The sequence below is a fragment of the Oryza brachyantha genome, chromosome 2 (assembly GCF_000231095.2).
Source record: "Oryza brachyantha chromosome 2, ObraRS2, whole genome shotgun sequence".
In the NCBI taxonomy this organism is placed as follows: domain Eukaryota; kingdom Viridiplantae; phylum Streptophyta; class Magnoliopsida; order Poales; family Poaceae; genus Oryza; species Oryza brachyantha.
In genome coordinates this window covers 13700605-13716292 of record NC_023164.2, presented here as the reverse complement: position 1 = coordinate 13716292, position 15688 = coordinate 13700605, and the positions used below count along the sequence as shown (strand labels likewise).

Below are 15688 nucleotides of genomic sequence, written 5' to 3'. Positions count from 1 at the left end.
ACAAGACTACGTGTTGATGAGTCTTAATAAGTCTTTAATAAAAACAAAGATTTGACTACTTTATACGTTATACCAAAAGGCATAGTTAAATATTGGTTTCGCACTACGTGGTTCCAAACCATGTGAACCCTGCAATATATATAATACAACCTGTACAAAAAATAAGTCAACAGAGAAAATATAAAGCAAAATCCTACATTTATCTTACATAATATAATGTCCATGAAGGCCGAAAATAGAGACGAGGCCTGCAGTTCACTTTTTAATTACATGACAAAAGTTAGAAACCAAAAAAAGGCTTGCTTCGATCCATCTTGGAGCACAGCTGATTTCACCCTCCTGATCGAAGGGGCTTATCCTTGCAACACTCCTGCAAACTTATGGGATGCATACATAGTTTCACTCTTATTTCCCCCCAATTTGCATGCACCTCATGGTTCTCACCTTCTCACATCACAGAGCAAGCATTTGGATTCTCATCGCTGAAGAGCTGCGGCGCATATGGGTATGCGTATCCAGGAGCACCATATCCACCAGGGTGGCTGCTGAATCTTGGGTAATGCATGTACAGATTTGCAGCAGCCATGGCTGTGGGATCTTTCTCCTTGTCCTTCTCCTCAGCGTCGGCAGCATTGCTGTCGTCCTTCTCTTTCTCCTTTTCTTTCTCGTCACCACCAGTGTCATCGCCATCATTCTTTTCCTCTTTGCTCTCTCCCTTCTCCTCGCTGCCTTCGGCTGCCTTCTTGTCATCCTTCGCATCGGTGTCGCCGCCGTTCTCAGGGGGAGCCACTGGCTCAGCTTTGACAATGGCAGCATTCCTACCGGTGCGTTTACGCACGTAATCAGCGAGCTTTGCCTCCTCAAACACGCCCTTCACTGTCACTTGTGATGCCTTTAGGTCTGGCTCTGCTGATTGCACTCCTACAGAAAAAAAAAAAAGAAAATGTTGGGTGGTCCTGAAGTACTAAATGACAAGGAGTCATTCCATAAGTTACCAAACAAAATTGTAAATTGTTTTATTCAGGAAAAGATGTTTTTTATTTGTGAAAAAGCATGTGCTGATCTTTTAAATTTGAATTCTCAAACTAAATTATGTCAATTAAAGTAGCAGGTCTCTTTGTAACAATTTATAATGTATATAATTATCTTTCTCATCTTTGCTGTCAAGCAAAGACACCCAACCCAGGAAAAATGGAAATGTCATCAGGCAAAAATTGCAACTTTTGTGAATTAGATCATTTCCAAGATATAGCTGTTCTCTTTGATCAAAGCAACCTGCAAATATGTATTCACCATGCAGAAAAACGAAATGCATGTGCACCACGTCCATAGAAACAAATATGTAGTGAATCAATAGAAAATATGTATTTGTTATAAAAACAAAAGGGAGTTATAGCAACAAATCATGTACCTTTCATCTTGAGGATTTTCTTCCTGATAACTTGTGCACAGGCCTCACAATGCATATGGACCTTCAGGACCACGGCTATCACTGTGGGCTAATGAACGAAACAAAACATCAATATCTCAGTGTCAAATCGCACAAATAACAACATTGTACCCAATACAAGCGAAATGATGGAAGCTAGTACAAGTAGGTGAAATGTTAATGTCCGTATGGATCAATGACTAGATGACATTTCTGGGAGAATAATTCACCTCCTTCTCTTCAGGTTTTGGTGGCTCTGGCTCTTCCTTTTTCTCCTCTTCCTTCTTCTCCTCCACCGGAGGAGGCATCGGCGACAGAAGCTCAACCTTGCGTCCGGTCTTCTTCTGCACACGCTGTACCACCTTCATTGGGTCAGCAGCAGCCTTCTTTCCTTTCACAATCACCTTGTGCGCTTTTGAGTCTGTGACAATATCTTCCACTCCTGCATACCATCATAACACTTTTCAGTCTTCATTGGTTCATTGGCTAATTACAACATTTTGAATCAAAATACCCAAAAAGAAAAAAACTGGGACAATTCCCATAAGAAACTATGCAAAATATGCCTTGTTTGTTGATACATCATAATCTTTTTATATCTGAGTCTCTGGGTGAGAGTACAGAAAGGAATTTTTAAATGTGTTAAGTAGCTCTGAACATCCAATATTCAAAAACAATCTAAACCTTGTTTTAAATAGCATATACATATAGATATGGCACTTGCGATTCTTCATGGCATGGCACCTGTGCCAAAATTATCCTATTCTGGGTTGTAATTATCTGCATCTGGAGTTGTTTTCCTCATCATTAAGAGAAAAAATGCACGTGTGCGTCTTGAAAGAAAGGTTTAGTTAAGTGAACTGAATAATATAAAACCTCTTCAAATGATGCCAAATGTTGCAATAATAGTTATTAAAAACCCTTCCAAGAAAAATGGGCACAACTCAAAAGCAAACTTCTCAATTCAAACTCAAAAAGGTTTCTGAAGGAGGCACCTGGCATACACTAGGAAGAATAAGCTAAAACGCACTAAAAAAATACTTACTCTAATACTTCAAATAACTAAATCATCTGCTGTTTGCCATTCCAAGAAATGCCATGAGACAACACTCGAAAGTACTATATAACGCAGTAAAAGAACATGCCAGGATACAACCAATGAAGAACTTTCCCTCCATAAAACAGAAGCCAAAAAAAAAAAAAAACTGGGAATAAAAAACTAGCACCAACTGATAAACAAGACCACAGTTCACAAGGAAATATAACTCCAGAAAAAAAACCTCTATTATAGCTGATAAACAAGTTTAAGTGCAACTATGTAACACAAGAAATATAGAAAACAAGAAGCCAGAGATAAATAAGTTAAGAAAAATCAGACTTTATTCATTTACCATCAAATCCCTTGAGGATCCTCTTGACCTTGCGAGCGCACCCTTCGCAGTGCATGAAGACCCGCATCACCACCTCCTCCGGCGGCGGCGGCGCGTCCTCCTTCTTCTCCTCGCCCTTCTCCTCCCCTCCCCCCGCTCCCTCCTCCTCCTCCGCCGCCTCCTTGGCGCCCTTCTCTACCACCACCGCCTCCTCCTTCGCCTTCTCCTCCTGCACACGCACGCACGGCACGCACGCGCGGAAGAAACATCAAGGCGCCGCCTTTCTTGTCCAGGGAGCCGCACATTTCCAAGAACGGGAATAGATAAGGCAGGCAGGCAGCCGCCGCTAGTTACCTCGCCCATGGCTGGCTGGCTGGCTCCCTCCCTCCCTGCTCGCTGCGCCTCTTCCCCTGCTTCCCTCGCGCTCTGCTTCTGAACTCTGCTCTACCGGAGCGTGGAACTGGAAGTGTGGACTGCTCCAACTCCCTCGCTCGCTCGCTAGCCGACTCACTCACGCCTCTAGTGGCTCTCAGTCTCAGCCTCTCGATGTCGATGGATCTGGGATCTGGCTCACTTTGAAGTTGCTGGAGGTAAAATCTCCGTACGGGGTTGAAGCTGCGGGGGTTTTTTTTTGAGGCGGCGTCTGCCGCACAGAAAATGCCTTCTCTTTCTTTTTATTTTTTCTGAACTTCTGAAGACCACAGAAAATGCCTAGGAAGTTGGAACAAATCGCCCTTCTCTTCCCGATAATTAACTTTGTTAACATATTTGTCGCTAAATCTATAATATATTATAACACATAAGGCCCACGTTCCATCATCTCCTCTATAATGGTTGCGTTCGGTAGCTCCATTAGTTATCTTATCTCTCGTTTAAACTGCTAAACGATGTATTTTTTGCAAAAAATTTCTATAGGAAAATTGTTTTAAAAAATCATATTAATCTATTTTATATTGTTTTAATAATTAATTAATCATGTACTAATCTATTAGTACGTTTTTCGTGTCGAGAATAACTTATCTTATCCTCCAATACCAAACGCGGCCTATATTTCTTTTTCTTTTCTCAGTTATTTCACGCTCTGGCGGGTAAAATTTGTGGGGAAGGACGTGGCAGGAAAACACATCTTTTTCTTTAGCAAACGTCCTTTTTTACATAATATAAATATACTTACGGCTCAATAATGTCTACTTCACATATTTTAAATATAAGCATGTTTATTTTGTATCGAAATATAAGTATTTACGTCTTGATTTTTGTTATTGTCCTAATTCTTAATTCTTGTATAACCAATCGGATTCTTAAAAGAAAATTTGACCACATTAGTGACTAAAGAGAATCACCATTAAACTTCAATATTTGCTAAATAAGTTATAAATGCTTGTATTTTAGCATCCCAATTTTTTCGCTTGTGTATGTGCCTATAAGTTAAATTTGTGTTTTAAAACTTAAATTTAAATTTAAGTTAATTTTTAGGTTTTGTACATTGTGGTTTATTTTTCTAGCATTTGTTTATATATCTCTACGAATATATATATATATATTTTATGTGTAAATTATTTTTTAATCGTTAATAAGTTATTTCGCTTATACTTAAAATAAGCCAAAAGATGATATCGTGGAACAAAGATACTATGCTGGTTAAGATTGAAGGTAGCTTTTAAAACTCTGACTAAATAAATTTTACATATTTGTTTTAAAGTATTAAGGATATATGTATATATTTAACTAAAAGGAACTACAATACATACGTGTATTTATTGATATATTGTATAATTTTATTTTGAAATATATGTGTATTTTGATACGCTAAGGCAAAGATCTAATAAAAATTACTTTATTAATATATTGTTTATATGATACAGAACTATAATCGTAAACAATGTTTTCGAATAGAATATAGTGCTATTATGTTTATGTCTTAAATATTATATTATAACAAATTAATCTTTGTCAAACATTTGTTGTAACGAAAAAATATGTCCTATGCTTTGAAATGGAAGGGTAATAAAGTACTGCATCTATCATAAAAGTTCATCTTCACCATTTCTCAAATAATTAATACTCAACACAAATGTAAATAAAAAAACTAAAAATATCGTTACTTTTTAAACTTCAATACACATGTTCCTTTCTTTTCAAATTCTATTACAGTGATTACTCTACTATGGGACAAATAAATTTGAATTTATTTGGGATGTTCGAGTACTGCTCAAATTATTTTTTGGAGACCGTGTTTTTCTGAAACTATAAATATTTTTAAACGGGAAGGAGCGAAGTGCTTAAAAATATTGATATTTTTCCTCTAAATTTTCGCCTTTAACGTATTCGATTATATTAGTTGCTCATCTAGAGAATTCTGGGGATAATAGTTATTCGACTCTAGCACTACAATAGAAAGCGCGAGGTACTGTTGTGGATAAAGATCTACGAGAAGAAAGCCAAGAAAGGTCAGGGAAAAACTGTGAAAAGGGGCAAAAGCAAAGAACAGATTGACCACTCCTACTCGCTGTTTGAGTGAGGAAACAGTTAATGTGTGGCGGCAAGGTCGGCGGAGCCTCACCAAAGACGACACCGTTGCGTTCTTCGAGGAGTTAATTTTTGATTACTTTCTCTTCGAAAATCTAACGAAAAACAAAATATCACCGTTCAAACGAATTTATCTAAGAATCATCGTCGTTAGGGTTTCGTCAATTTTTTTAAGTGTTATATTATAAACCGTGTATTTAACGATAAAAAATAAATGGAAACCTAACAGAATGACATTTGTCAGATAAATTTACTTGTACGATGATATATTTAGAACTTGTATTCGTCAAAGAGATTTCTTAAACTTAGACTTAGAGGATTGTTAATAATATTTTTTAGACTTTCTTGTTTTCTTTTGTTACGGTTTCGATTATTTTCGTCCGTTCCTGCTATGATTAGTATAAAGGCCACCGTCCACTCTTTCTGTTCTTGGGATGCCGTTCTGTTTTTGTGTTGCGAGGAGCAACGCTGTCTTTGCAATGCTCCCGACTATATTAGTCGGAGAAAGAATATAGATAAAAAAATTAAATATAGAGTTGTTTGGATGAATTGAAATGATGAGGTACCTGAAAAATAATTTTACTGTAGAATAAAAGATGAGCGAAGAAATAACGTTGTTTAAAAATTGAAATGGGAGGGAGTAGATTGTTCTTTTACTCCTTAAGGTACAGTAGCAGCTATAAACCGGATATAAATATATTTTAATAGGATAAGAGAGAATAGAGAAAAGCAGTGAGCTATAGATCTATAGCTAGCTGCCATACGGACTTTAAGACGTGACGGTGTATAACAGCTGGGACATTATATTATATGTTTTATAGGTAACTATTGTATGAATTAATTATTAAATTGACTATATATGATTTAGAGTTAATAGTTAGCTATACCGTCGAACTTGTTCTTAGCATTACGCCATTACGATACTCTTCACAACCTCGAATGGTTCGTGATGAAGTTGGCCTTACAAATACATGCAGCAAGATAATAGATAATGCGTGCTTGTATATACTTGTCTTTTTTGGGTTAGCATTTTTAAAATTTCTGTCAGCATTTTTTATAAGCTCATATAGTTTGATATAATAGGATTTATATTTTTATATTCACCATGATAGATACGTTTATAATGTTGTTAAACTACACTCATTTTTTTTAAAAAAATAATGATAAAGGTAGATATATTTGACTTAATCAAACCTAGAGCAAAGTAATTTAAAACAGACAAAGTATAATACATAATCTTCCGGCTTCCGTTGTCTTAAAAAAAATACAATGATCTTAATGTTGCTAGTTATCTGTACATTGGTACTGGTACAAAAAAGTGTGTTGCGGGGACACATTACTGTTTCAGTGGAACAGACAATAGCAATGTGATAAGGTAGGGTCGGGGGTATACATAACATGCTAATTAAGTAGTACAATGCTTATAGTGGGGTTGTGCTTAGAACAAAAGGAACTCATGGATGTAATAATTCGGCCATCTTGACGATTTCATCTTCAGCTGAAACAAAATGAAGGTAATGTTTTTCCTACATGCTTGGAAAGTACTTCTATTTGTTAAAATTGAGCTAGCGTTACGTGCTACTCCTGCTGTGAAATAACCTGATTTGTAGTTTTTAGAAACAATGTTTGATCTTCGTATTATTTAATTTTTTACGATTATTTTTTATTTTATTAGATAATAAAACATGAATAATATTTTACGTGTGTCAATTTTTTAATTTTTAATATTTTTTTAAATAAGATGGTGGTCAGACACGTAAAAAAATTATGTCTTTTTGAACGACGTTGATATTCTATACGACATGATTCAATGTATCTGTCGTAGCCACTCAAAACGTTACCACCTCAGTTAAAAAAAAAATGGTTTATACTGTATGCTTTATTTTTTGAACAGCTAATGTAAGTATTGAAGTTTGAGAATGTGAGAGATATTTTTTGTTGAAGTTCGAGAAATTAGGGAATAAATACGAGTTTGAGAAAATAAAGTGTATTTTCGTTTTTTTTTGGATTTTAGTTAGTAGGTACGTATGACATTTGTAAAAATATAGTAGTGTTTGGGACAGAGGCAGTAGCATTAACAGACAAATTTGAGATTGTAACGGCACATTCACTCAAGTTCTAGGCTAGTAGTAGGATCTAAGATCCAAATCAAATTGTGTGCAACATTTCGAGGCTATTAGCTTCTGACACGGAGGATGTTGGGATTTGATTAGTTTAATCGCTACCGAGACTACCACTTACCAGCCCCATGCACGATCACAAAAAAGCATTAGGGCAAATAATCGGCAGGCATGTACTGAGGTACAGTAAAGTAACGTGAGCCTGCGCATGAACAGAGGATGTTGTTCAACCATTACAGCAAATTCATTAGTATAGTCAATTTAATAGCCAATACATACAATAGTTATTTACAAAATATCAATACATAGTCCCATATGTCATACACATATTTTGTCTTGGAACTCGTATACAGCTGGCTACAGATTAGTAGCTCATCTCTTTTCTCTCTTCCTTCTTATCTCTTTAAAATATACTTATAGTTGATTTATAGCCTGCTATTGTACTTGCACGAGATTTTGGAGTCTGTATGTTTTGTGCGTTTAAAATGTTGAAGTATCGAAGGGAATCTTTAATAGCAAGTTAAATAGAAGAGCTAACTGCTGCTCTAAAATCTTTTTATATTATTAAGAGCTAAAATAGATTGACTTATACAATAGTTACGTATAAATATATACTACATTATTAATATATGATCTAACTGTTATACAAACTTAGTGTCTTACGACATACGCTACAACTAGTTGTAAATCAGTAGTGTTTTCTTTTCCCTTCTCTCCTCTCTACTCCACGCAAATATAAATATGACATGATAATGTTTACACCCTGTTTACATCACTTGTTGTACTCGCTCAAACACCCTATCTTCTCGCTACCCTAAATTAGTTACAAGAAAATAACTTAAATGTCCCTAGTTAAATAAGGAGATTGTATGAAGAGAGATGTAAATGTAAGTAAAATTGATAGAGAATTAAATATGATGTGATTGATAGAACAACTATTATTTCACAAAGAAAATTGCTATATGTGTACGATCAAATTATACGGTTTGTGTATGATTAAAAACATATGGTTGTATATTTTTAGTAATACAACTTGATTATAAGTATAACGGTCCTCATTCGCAAATACACTCTGTGTGTTATAAATATGATTTTTGGAAATGCATTTATTAAGAGAGAGAGTAATATACTAACATTAAAAGTAACTAATTGCCTACTTGAGAAAAGGAGATAGGATAGAACGACAGGGAGAATACTCCTGTGCTTAAATATAAGAGGCACACCAATCACATATGGAAAAATTACTGAAATCAAGTAACAGACCTGGCACCACATTTTAGGAAGAACTGTCCCTTACAAATAACGATAAGTACCTACTCTGTCCATTATAAAACATAGTTATTTTTCACCCACATCTCTACCTCGATCAATCATAACTATTTTCCATTTAATTTCTTTGAATATATTTTTTGACTAATCATAATGTTTCTCTAATTACTATTAAAAAAACAATGTTTCTCTAATTATTTCTACCTATATTTTCTTAATACATGTATCTAACTCTAAAAATAGTTATATTTTAAGACGGGGAGAAAACGTAAGCAAGGTCGTTGGTTTAATTTTGAAACTCTATACATATATTAACTTGGCAAGATAGGTCTATAACAGTTTGAGGCTATAGCTCTAGTTCAAATCACCAATGCCATTGAACTTGTAAAAATTAGGAGTTAAAAGAGATGAGCACCGTGAGTCTCGTTTTCTCTTTTCTGTCATTATTCGCTCCTTAAATTTTCACTTGATCATTATCTCGTAGAGAATTCTACCTCAGTTTCATATTTCTTCTGTGCATCTTTTAAGTAAAACCACTTATATATTTTTTTGTGGGGAAAACCATTTTGAATTTTGATCAATTTTAAAAATATATAGTTACATCTACAACAGCAGATTAGTTTTATTAAATCCAAAATCAAATGTATTTTTATAAAATGCTTTGACATATAATAATATAAAATAAATTGTTACACTATAAAATGGAAGGAGCATGTAACTTGTGAAAAGGCAGGTTAGCTCAGGCTTCCATCATGTTTCGGACGACGTGGATTTACTGGGCCCACCAACCCAAGCCCATTTACGGCCTATTTCTGGTCAAGTCGCGGGGGGGTTTCCGCCGTCGGGCCGACGAGCAACGTGTTCGCCGTCAGACTCGGAAAAGGGCGGCGGCGCCGGCGAGCAGTAGCGGGCGCAGATGGAGGGCGGCGAGCAGGAGGAGGAGACGTCAGCGAAGCGCCGGGAGCGCCTCCTCGCGCTCCGCTCCTCCGCCGCCACCGCTACCGCCGCGGCAGCCGGCTCCTCGCCGTCCGCCGCGCCGCCACCGGCGGGGGCGGCCGCGTGGGATCTCCCGGTGCCCGACCTGGTGAACGACCCCGCCGCCGCCGCCTCGCTCCCGCCTCCGCGGTTTGACTACTACACCAACCCCGCCGCCGCCTTCGCCTCCTCGTCCGCCGCCTCCCATAAGCGGAAGGTCCCCGACTTCCGGGCTCCGGCCCCGCCCTACGGTTGGTTCCATAACCCGTGTACACACTACTCTTCTTCTGCTCTTAGGCAGCCCAGGGTGATTACATGACGTGATTTGCTTCTTAGGGTTTTCACCTTCATCAGGGATAGCGTTGTAGTCTACGATTTTAGTTCGATTAGGCAGTCCATGGGTTAGGTTCCCTTACGCGAAACACAACTACTCAATTTCAGCATGCCAAGGATACATTATTGTGGATGGAAAATTACCACCAGCGATGGTTGCATAGGTTGTTTTGTTACGTACGATGTATACACTCAGATGTTCCATATTGTTGTGTTGTGACTTGTGTGTGTGTGCTTCGTCTACATGCTCATACACGATTTTACTTGACTTTGCCTCATGATAAACAGAGCAACATCTCTCCAAGTTTGAATCAAATAAACCTATTATCGTTGAGATATTAATTTGCTGCATCGATGTAATTTGATCTACATTATCTGTAGATATTTAACTTGGTATGTATGCTTTCAAATTTCTGTGTTTGGATGTGTGTTTTTTTTAACACTGTCATTTTAGTTTCTTATGATTTTGTCTAAGAACTTTATTTTGCTGGAATTCAGTTAACCGGGCACATGTGGGTGATTCTAAAGAGTCAAATTCTAATGTGCAAAATGGTTGTTTAGTGCAATAACTTTGAGGCTGCCTTCTAACTGGATATTGATTTGTGAATATCGATTGATTGATAAATAAAGTAGTTTTATCCTCTATACGATCAAATCAACGACCATGGCAGACTGACAGTGAAGAATGTATGTTGAGATTAAGAGTCCAATTCTGTGCATAGTTATTATACTTATTTTCTTACAAACAGGCTTCTACAATTTCTCAGCTGCACTGTGCATACATATTACTATACTGCACTGCAGTAAAACCATATACTGTTTTGAACTTCTGGTATCATGTTGGAATTACCATCAGTTATTGGTAATCGTCTTCAAGCAGAACATAATTATTATTCTTCGTGTACTGTATGTGTTGATGTTGGTTAAATTGCTTTAAGGAGAGCTGGAGTGCCAGGATAGTGAGTAAAAAAAATAGGATGCTAGATGAAGCCCCTCTGCTTGATAGTTGCAATTTGAGATGATGTCTTAATTATACAATGTAGACTCTTGTCCTTATCAATGTTTAATTTCCTAACTTTGCTCATTTATCAGGATCAGGGAATTACGGAAGTGGTTATTACCCTCCACACCAGCACCATATGGCCCCATCGCCAACTCACTCTCCATCCCCGATGGCCTATGATTCACTGGTGGGCAATCACTGTCGTACAACGCAGTTCCGGACTCCAATGTCAGGACTCCGAGGACCTCCTCTTGGTGCTCCTCCACCCTTCGCCTTCGGCCCATATTCTGCTCCTCCATCTCAAGGTCCTTATCCACATTCACCAAGCTTTGCACACAGAAACTCTAATCCTGGCCAAGATAGTGGTGGCCGAATGAACTATGGACCCAGAGGTGGTCCATACTCACATCATGGAAGAGGGAGGGGCCAGAACTACCATGGCAGCCCAGGATCAACGGGAAGAGGACAAAGGGGTGGCTCAGGCTTACAAAACTTTTCTGCATCGCGAGGTCAAAGAAGCTATTACAACAAAAGCATGATTGATGATCCATGGCGGGATTTGCAACCAGTTGTTGGCAACATACTGATACCTAGGGATGGATCCAAGTCATGGCTTCCAAACTCGTTGCGTGCGAAGAAGGATACATCTGATCGAGGCCAAATTAAGTCGACACCATCAGGATTGAGCTTGGCAGAGTACCTTGACTTGTCCTTCAACGAGGCTTCTAATGATACGTAGGCCTTTGTATTGTTAAAGATGCTGTTGTTCTCGGTAGCGTTTGGCGCTATCGGTGTTTCACTTCGAATATGTTTGTCTTACATTTTCAATGCTTTCATTGGCCTAGGGTACAGACCTGCAAGAGGGTTACGGATGTCCTGGTGTGTATTTGCTAGTACCGTTTATGAAATTCTTGTCGTCATATTGTAACTTTTAGGGCGAATTGAGGCACTAACATGGAAGAAAAATGATAAAAGGGGTGACTAAGCCTTGAGGTTTAGATACATGTCATTGTCCAGGCATGTTTAAGGGGGACACAGATACTCTGGCTTAACTGCAGTTAACAACAGGTGCAGTTGAGTCATTCGATGAGCAGGGGCAGAAACGAAAATTTACTAAATCTAGGGTTCAAAAATAAAATATAAATTTTTAATTAAATTTTAACTAAAAATAATAATTTTTCAATAAAATTTTTAATCAGGCGTGGGGCTCTAGCCCAAACTGCTCCACGCCTGATATCGCCCCTGTCGAGGATGACTTCGATTAGAGGCTCTACTCTATGGACCAGTGTCCCGCCAGTGAATGTTCATTGTAGTTCATAACGTCTGGCATTGTTTTTTTTTTTGGACTTTTGGGGTGATTCTTTAGAAAAAAAAAGCTAAATGACATATTTGCAAACGAAATATAATTTATAAACAGAATTTTTATATATGTATTTTTTAGCGATACAAAAGCCAAAAAAAATAAACTTCGTTTAACAAATCTCAAAATCAACCCCCTTTTCCCGTACTGCGCCAAATTGCCAAATTTTGAAAAATAAAAAACTGGACCCCCGTAGAAGCACCTCCGGTATAGCGTCGCGTCGGTCACAATCGTAGGATAGGATCCCGAATCCACCCAATGGGCTTTTCCCGCTAGCATCAGAAAGAGTGGTCCACATTTAAGATTGAAAATACAAATTCTGTTTGGGCTTAGTTATAGGCTTGCCATCAGTGCCATCAAACATGGAGATTAATACGGAGATGATGGTTGTATATGAGACCAGAATTCCAACTGTAAAAGATACACGATGTTAAAAAATGTGGCTTACTATTTCTTAGCCACATTCTATGGCATGCTTCTAACTTCAGCTGTAAAATGTATGGCAACTTGAAGCAATCGCCCATAATCTTTAGCAGTTTGGAATAGCTTGATTTTGATGCTAATGTACACGGCATGACTAAATATATCGATAAATACTTCACCCTGTAGCTCCTATAGTTGTCAAACAAATAAGAATAATTCCTAATAGGTCCCAATAGGATCGACCAAAGAGCGGGAGAGCAGGAGATTCAAAGTTTATCTTTTCTGTAACTGCAAAGTCTACAAGGAAAAAGGTACTACTTCAATTTTTTTTACCAGCAAATGACTGATCATACAAGGAGAGTACTTTGGTAGATGAACTCTGAGCAAACATAAGTTTAGCAATCGTTAAAACAGTTAAAACTCATAGCTATTGCATAGAAATACTTTATTCTCTTATTGATATGTAGGACAAGAAACATACATGATATCGTGCGATGCATATGCCTACATAAATCAACACACTAGAAACCTAGTAGGCGGGAAGCTAATTAGGATTACCATGCCAAGCACATCAAACAGGTAAAATAAAAAACCATATGGTTCATAGTTGACACCCTAGTAACTGATAGAGCACATACAAACATCATAGGCATATCACTCTTTATGGGTCATTCAGGTCAAACATAGGCGGGACCTTGCCAATATATAGATTAATACACAGTCCTGCCATCACCATCCAGGATCATGTCCTTGAATGCGCCACCACTTGGGATCATAGGCAGCACATGCTCCTGGTGTGGGACGATGACATCCAACAAGTACGGCCCTGGGGTCTCAAGCATCTTCTTGATGGCATCACAGACTTCACTCTTCTTTGTCACACGGACAGCGGGAATATTGAACCCTTTAGCAATAGTCACAAAATCTGGATATATCTCACTTTCACATTCTGGGTTGCCCAAGTATGTATGTGCCCTATTTGCCTTGTAAAACCTGTCCTCCCATTGCACCACCATACCCAAATGTTGGTTGTTCAACACCATCACCTTCACAGGGAGGTTCTCAATGCGGATCAAAGCCAACTCCTGAATGTTCATGAGGAAGCTACCGTCTCCATCAATGTCAACAACTGTGACACCTGGGTTAGCCACAGCAGCGCCAGCTGCAGCAGGCAGCCCAAATCCCATTGCACCCAGACCAGCTGAAGACAGCCACTGCCGTGGCCGCTTGTAGGTGTAATATTGTGCTGCCCACATCTGGTGTTGCCCAACACCAGTAGCGATGATTGCCTCTCCTTTTGTCAACTCATCCAGCACCTGGATAGCATATTGTGGTGGGATCTCCTCACCAAAAGTTTTGTATCCCAGAGGAAACTCCCTCTTCTGTTGGTCCAACTCAATGTGCCATGCACTAAAATCAGAGGTTTTCTTTATTGTGGTCTCTTCCAGCAGAGCATTCAAGCCCTGTAAAGCAAGCTTGACATCTGCACAAATTGACACATGTGGTTGCTTGTTCTTGCCAATCTCTGCTGGATCAATATCAATGTGCACAATCTTCGCCCTACTTGCAAAAGCCTCGATTTTCCCAGTCACACGGTCATCAAACCGCACACCAAATGCAAGCAACAGGTCAGCCTTATCGACTGCATAATTTGCATACACTGTGCCATGCATCCCAAGCATGCGCAGGGACAATGGATCATCACTGGGGAAATTGCCAAGGCCCATCAGAGTAGTTGTAACTGGGATACCAGTCAGCTCAACAAAGCGATGCAATTCATCACCAGATGCAGAGCAGCCACCACCAACATAGAGAATCGGGCGCCGTGACTCGCCAACCAGACGCAGGACCTGCTCAAGCAATTCGGTCGCGGGTGGCTTCGGCAGGCGTGCAATGTACCCCGGTAGATTCATCAATGAGTCCCAAACCGGCACAGCCATTTGCTGCTGGATGTCCTTGGGGATGTCCACCAGTACCGGGCCAGGACGGCCTGAAGACGCGAGGAAGAAGGCTTCCTGTATAACGCGGGGGATGTCATCCACATCAAGGACCAGGTAGTTGTGCTTGGTGATGGAGCGGGTGACCTCCACTATGGGCGTCTCCTGGAAGGCGTCCGTGCCGATCATGCGGCGGGGGACCTGCCCAGTGATGGCGACCATCGGGACGGAATCGAGCAGCGCGTCGGCGAGCGCGGACACGAGGTTGGTGGCCCCGGGGCCGGATGTGGCGACGCAGACCCCGACGCGGCCGGACGCCCGCGCGTACCCCGACGCCGCGAACGCCTCGCCCTGCTCGTGGCGGAAGAGGTGGTTGGTGATGACGGGCGAGCGCGTCAGCGCCTGGTGGATCTCCATGGACGCGCCGCCGGGGTAGGCGAACACGTCGATGACGCCGCACCGCTCGAGCGCCTCCACGAGGATGTCCGCCCCCTTGCGGGGCTCGGAGGGGCCCCACGGCCGGAGCGGGGTGGCGGGCGGCGCCGGGGCCGGGGACGGTGGCGTGGCGGGGGACACCGCGGAGCACCTGATTGACGCCGCCGCCGCCACCGCGCGCCGCGCGGGGGTGAGGTGGTGCCGCTGGCGCCGGAGTGGGTTGCGGCCCGTCCTGGCCGTCGCGGCGGTGGCGGAGAGGGTGGCGGCCGCGGCGGCTGCGGTGGTTGCCATGGTGGCGGCGGCGGCGAGGAGGGAGAGGGTTTGGGCGAGCGAGAGAGAAGAGGGGTTGGGAGTGTGTGGGGGTGTGGGTGTTTTGTCCGCGCGCGCTGACGCGGCGTGAGACGAGACGTGTGGCTCGGATGGGATGCGACGCCGACCTCGTGCGCTAGCCACTGACTGTGTGGGCCATGCCAAGATGGGTCCCACCTGTCGGGATAAGGATAGC

General features: G+C 40.5%; 3 protein-coding genes across 3 annotated transcripts; 1 reads left to right on the top strand and 2 right to left on the bottom strand.

Moving 5' to 3' along the window:
- Positions 1–448: 448 nt before the first annotated feature.
- On the bottom strand, positions 449–2887 carry LOC102709431 (heavy metal-associated isoprenylated plant protein 7-like). Its single transcript, XM_006647207.3, has 4 exons — positions 2821–2887; positions 1660–1871; positions 1412–1499; positions 449–921 (listed from the first exon to the last, which is right to left on the bottom strand). The coding sequence occupies exons 1-4, from the start codon at positions 2885–2887 to the stop codon at positions 449–451; spliced, it is 840 nt and encodes a 279-aa protein (XP_006647270.3).
- A 6675-nt stretch (positions 2888–9562) lies between these two features.
- LOC102721339 (protein SICKLE) lies at positions 9563–11945 on the top strand. The gene is made up of 2 exons (XM_040520934.1): positions 9563–9943; positions 11118–11945. The coding sequence occupies exons 1-2, from the start codon at positions 9634–9636 to the stop codon at positions 11765–11767; spliced, it is 960 nt and encodes a 319-aa protein (XP_040376868.1). The 5' UTR covers positions 9563–9633; the 3' UTR covers positions 11768–11945.
- A 1294-nt stretch (positions 11946–13239) lies between these two features.
- LOC102721053 (acetolactate synthase 1, chloroplastic) lies at positions 13240–15503 on the bottom strand. The gene has a single exon (XM_006648601.2). The coding sequence runs from the start codon at positions 15472–15474 to the stop codon at positions 13522–13524; it is 1953 nt and encodes a 650-aa protein (XP_006648664.2). The 5' UTR covers positions 15475–15503; the 3' UTR covers positions 13240–13521.
- Positions 15504–15688: the final 185 nt, after the last annotated feature.